This window comes from Opisthorchis viverrini, assembly GCF_000715545.1.
Source record: "Opisthorchis viverrini unplaced genomic scaffold opera_v5_32, whole genome shotgun sequence".
Taxonomy (NCBI): domain Eukaryota; kingdom Metazoa; phylum Platyhelminthes; class Trematoda; order Opisthorchiida; family Opisthorchiidae; genus Opisthorchis; species Opisthorchis viverrini.
Window position 1 is genome coordinate 2,237,400 of NW_008751687.1, and position 5,567 is coordinate 2,242,966.

A 5,567-nucleotide genomic window follows, 5' to 3' on the forward strand; every position below is an offset into this window, starting at 1 on the left:
ACCACCAGGTGGTCGCAGCTTTAGGTCGGGCATCTATCACACTACAATAAGAACTAATACAACGTCCAAGGTGCGTAAAACGCTCCCCAAATTTGAATGTCTCTCTGGGTTCCAAGTGAATTGTTCATTGAGTGAATACCAATTAACATGACCTTACACTTTGTGAACGGGGTCAGTTTATCGAAAAAACGATTACGCTTTCTCTTCGAAGACGAACGATGTCGTCCACATATTCCAGATAGACAAGTTCGTCTGAGGCTATTTGAACTCCAGAATCTTGAAGAATTTCCAGTATTCGTCTCATTATCTCATCGATCACGAAATTACATAGGAATGGAGACAGTGAGAACCCGTGACGGACACTGCATTGTGTACGGAAACGTCGAGAGCTCTTCCTATACTCACGTCCGGAATTCTGAGCATACAAATAATGCTCACAAACTTCTGGGGCATTCCTTGATGGGCAAACGTATCAAAGAGAGCAGACCTGTCAACTGAGTCGAATGCGCCCTGGGAATTCAGGAGTACTAAAACTGTGGGTCGTTTGTACATATGGCGTTGTTCTAGCACCTGATGGAGTGTAAAGATTTGGTCAACGCCACCTATACTATAACGAAACCCTGCTTACTGCTTTCGAGTCAGTGTTTCACGAGCCACCATAAGGTGACGAAGCACAAGTGATGCCAGCAGTCTCGTTACAACCTGGGTCAAACTGATCTCCCTGTGTTCACCACACTCACTGCTAACTTTTGTTTGGAAATGGGCACTATCAATGACTCTCCAGTTGTCTGGGATAGTTTACGTTTCCCAACTGTAGGAAAACATTAGACGCGCTGACTGAGGATTTCATCTCCATCTTTGAGCAATTCGGATGCGAGGTCATCCGAACAAGAAGGTCGGTGGCGCCTGAGGGAGCATACGCAGTCACAACTCCGAGGCCATAGGGGGATCCATGCTTACCGTTCAGGGTTCTGCGTCAAATGTGGGCTCTAGATCCCGAGCCATAGCTAGCACCTTGTCGTGATGGTCGGGTTTCTGTTCTGCAATGATACTACGGGCTATAATAGCTAAAACTCAATTCATAGTTTCAGCCATGTAATGAAGGTCGACGGGGAGCAGCCTGACGAAGAATGGCGAGTCACTGCGAGTAATCATGTTACGAGGCGGTCTAGAGTTCAAGTCCTATTGTCCTCTGCGATAAGAGTGCGAAGGCAGTAAGGCGTTTCTCCCCAGGCGACCAGCATGCCCGTATTTATGGAAGCAGCGATGCTGCCTTCCTCCGAGGAAGGGCGGGTTAGAAAAGGTCGGCCCTAAAAAGCACACACCGATCGACCAACGGTTGAAGATGACCGCGAATTTTTCAGTACGGTCTCAATTTCAAAATCAAGGAGCCCGGCGCTGCTCAGAAGGCATCTGCTGTGCGCAGCTGTATTGGAATAAGGTAGTAATGCCTTACTCCCTGCGACCCCAGGCCAGGCCGGCCCCCTGTTGCTAAGTGGATCAGACTATTGAGTCATTGACCCCTGCAGGGTCCCCCAAGAAAGCCTTAACCGCTGTATCGCAGTTCAGATTTTTGAATTAGTGGCCCGGCGCTGCCAGAAGGCATCTGCTGTGCGCAGCTGTATTGGAATAAGGTAGTAATGCCTTACTCCCTGCGACCCCAGGCCAGGCCGGCCCCCTGTTGCTAAGTGGATCAGACTATTGAGTCATTGACCCCTGCAGGGTCCCCCAAGAAAGCCTTAACCGCTGTATCGCAGTTCAGATTTTTGAATTAGTGGCTAATGGCAGCGTCCGCGAACAAAACCCTACATCTTCCCACTTGTGGGTTAGGTTACTGAGTCAAAGGTTCAAGGTGGGGTTCTTCAACCAACCCCCTTCTTCGACTTGGTCAACCGGAGAGTATCATCCGTCCTTTGTAGCACTTCGCTGGCCGACTTCCTCTGCACTGCCCATTCCTGTTGAACATTACAGTGCCACCAATCCATCAGTCAGTCTATTGATCACTGTTCCGTGTCTAAACCGTCACCCAGAAAAGTAATAATAATCTTTCGGCTGTAGCGCCCTTTCGGTCGGTGCCTGCCATGCCACCCGAAGGAAGCACGAGGACTGGGATACTGCCAGGTTGTCCAAGCCTAGACAGGGGAAGTCGAGGGGCAGAGGTCGGGTTCGAACCACGGACCTTCCAGTCGGTGAATTCGCGCTCTAACCACTTTATTCATCTCGCACCCCTCCAGAAAAATGAACAAAAATAATTACTCACCAGTCTCAGATAGCTGATCCAGGTTGCAGCCTTTTGGGAAACAGGTAACTCTTGCTGAAACCTTGTTTTCTACCGATGTACGTTGTATCTCTGAACCCCACATTCTTCAGTGAAGCTGGGGAGGTCCCGGTGAACAGTCTGGGAACCATACTGCAGGAGATTTGGAACGACCAGCCGAATGGAGCTCCTCGACCGTAACCCCGGACTTCAAAAAGGGCGCAAGAACCATCGTGATATCAGCCTGGTGTCTGTCGCATCTAAGGTGCTCTCTGTCATTATTTCGCCCAAGTTAACGGATTATCGGGGGAGATAGATTCGTGAGAACCAAGCTTGGTTTCGCACTCATCGAGGATGCATCGACCATCTCTTTATTGAACAGCGCCACACCGTCAGACTTCTCACATTGTCATTTTTCTTGATCTGAAAGCTGCTTTTGATTGTGTCGATCGTCAGATTCTTTGGCGATGTCTGGCGGTCAGGTAGCCCCTTCAAGTTTATACCCCTTATGAGGGCATTGCATGGGAACTGCTATGGACGCGTACGAGTATACTGTATGAGTATACTCTCATTTGGGTACATGACGTCCCGTGGTGTAAGACACGGCTGCCCTCTCTCATTTCCTCTTAAACTTTATAACTGATATGCTGCATGAAATTTCTATCTGGCTCTAAAATCGCTCTCCTGGCGTTTGCAGATGATAGCGCTTCCTTGGTTCAAATCCTTAAAAAATGCAAACGATTTCAAATAACCCAAATAACTCCGCCGCATGTTTTGGTATGCGCTATACGCCTGCGAACCGTAAAGCGCCTTTTGGCGTAGTAAATTTGTTTACCTGAGCAGCTGTATAAGGTCCGGTGGACTGTCTGTAGATGAGATTGCTTCTCGAATTGAGGAATACAGGGCAGCTTTTGCCAACTGCCGACACCTATGGCGTCTACGTGGTGTGAGTTTCTCTGTCAGGGGCAGAGTTTACACTGCGGTGGTGCGATCCATACTGTTTTGTGGATAAGAAACGTGGCTTCTATACGCAGAGGACATACGAAAGTTACCAGTGTTTGACCACCGGTGCCTTGGAATCATTGACCAGGTCTGGTGGGAACATCGGACTGACACTGCTGAAGTACACCAGATGGTCTTGGGAAGAATTAACTCTCTCGGAATAGGATACGCTGGTTAGGACATGTGCTCCGCATATCAGAAGACCGACCGCCTCACAGAGCTCTTTTCGCCCAACCCTGTGCTAAGTGGAAGCGACTGGGAGGTGGAGAGTCTGTGTGACTTGACAGCTAAACAGTAGACTTAGTCGGGTGGGCAACTGCTGCCTCCCTGGACGGGGACCCCGGGACTCAACTCACCGATGTTTAGTAACACTGGCAAAAATGGCCCAATCGCGCAGTCAGTGGCGTTCTTGTATAAAAGTTATTGCCTTCAATGCGTAGCTACCCAAATCCTGAGACAAATGAACATGCCATCACCTCCAAGGCTTCGCCCTATCTCCAGAAATCTCCCACTTTCCGGTGATCGATACTGTAGCATTTGGAACCAGTGTGTCTCTGGTGTGCGTTTTACAGATGGCAAATTGATTAATTTATCGTGGGACCCAAGTGACTGGCCACCGGCAGCTTGATAGCCGTTCGAATATTCTGTCCAACTGTCGAGGCGTTCATATTCATGGTCACTCAATTCTGATCTTTGATGGTTCGGCTCACAGGAGGTTTTCGGGGACCGGTCACGCGATTCAGGCACGGTTTAGACACTTACAGGCTGTTTGGGCCTCTTTCAACTCCTTGGCTTTCCGTGTCCATCGGACTTCCCGATCGGCTTGCACGCTTATTTTCACTTCTGATAGATAATTCGTCGGGTCAAGTTATGCTGGGGACCATCTGAGATATTTCTCCGAGATTTAAGCAGTTTCACTCTTCTGTCTGATATCCAGTGCTTAATTGAGGCTGGTTGCGCTGTATCACAGGCAAAACTCACAGCACTGTGACAGGATGTGGCGACATCTTCCCAGTGTGAATTCACTTCTGGTGGCGGGGCGGTCGATTGTGATCAGTTTATTCAACAGGGCTTGTGCTTCGCTTTGGTCTTCAGAGATGAGGGCGATATCATCTGCGTACCCCAAATCGACAAGGCTCTCACCAGCAACAATTTGAACACCGGAGTTCTGAAGGCCGTCCAGTGTTCGCCTCATTATTTCACCAATGGCAAAGTTGAACAAAAATGGAGAGAGTGGACATCCTTGTCTGACACGAGTTTTTGTAGGGAAGCTTTTGGAGAGCTCACTATACAGTCACCTACCCAGAAGTATGTGAATATAGGGATCAGATTTTGTTTGCAAACTTCTGGAGCAAGTTTAGTTAGCAGCACTGACCGATCGACAGAATCAAACGCACCCTTGGAGTCAAGGGGTACCAGAGTTGTGGGTCGTCTGCACATGTGGCGTTGCTCTAACGCCTGACGGAGTGTGAAGATGTGGTCAACGCAGCCTCTACCCGCTCGAAATCCCGCTTGATTCTCACGAGTCAAGGCCTCGGGTGCCACCGTAAAACGACGAAGAACCAGTGACGCCAGAAGCCTTGTCACAACAGGCGTCGAACTAACATCTCTGTGGTTACTACATTCACTGCGGGTACCGTTTTCGAAAGTTGGCACAACTATCAATTCATCCCAGTTGTCTGGGATGGTCTCCTCCCAGATAGACCCAAATAGGCTAGATAGGCACTGGATGAGGAGTCCACCGCCCTCCTTGGAATGAGGGAATGGAACGTCGGACATTAGGACACCTGAGACTGGAGGCGGCTCCATATTTACGGTCCACTTTCCTATTTAAGACCAGAATTCTGGATTGGAGGTAGCAGGTGGCCAGCCTAATTGCTGTTCAAAGTACTGTACCCAGCGATCCAAATGTTCTGCTTTGCTGCATATCAGGAAACCATTTTCGTATGATTATTTCGCTGACAAGAGGTTTCCGAGGATCAGTCGAACGAATCAAGTGGAGCAGCTTGCGTACGTTTCCAGCATTCTCTGCATCTTCCATTTCTTCGACCTTTCGGGTCCACCAAGCTTCTCAGTCTGTGCGGACACTCACTTTTACCTGGCATCGGATGATGCACCGGGTGGGTTTGTGGTGGCGGCCAGGTGGAATGTGTCGCTGGGTCTCCAGCAAAGACACGTTCCTATTAGAGATCCAATTCTTGGATGAGGTTGGCTGGGTTGTACCGCAAGCAGACATTTCGGCTTTGAGTAGCGTATTGGAAAATCTTCCTCAGTGGCTGTTTATATCCGACACCATGCCGTCCGACAG

General features: G+C 49.2%; 1 protein-coding gene across 1 annotated transcript in view; it reads left to right on the forward strand.

Moving 5' to 3' along the window:
- T265_02543 (hypothetical protein) overlaps positions 1-4,721 on the forward strand; it is a gene marked incomplete at both ends in the record, with an annotated part of 20,420 nt that extends 15,699 nt beyond the window's left edge. Inside the window, one exon of the mRNA XM_009166806.1 lies at positions 4,329-4,721. Coding sequence (XP_009165070.1) covers positions 4,329-4,721 — 393 coding nt within the window. The remainder of the gene's footprint in view (positions 1-4,328) is intronic.
- Between the last annotated feature and the right edge of the window lie 846 nt (positions 4,722-5,567).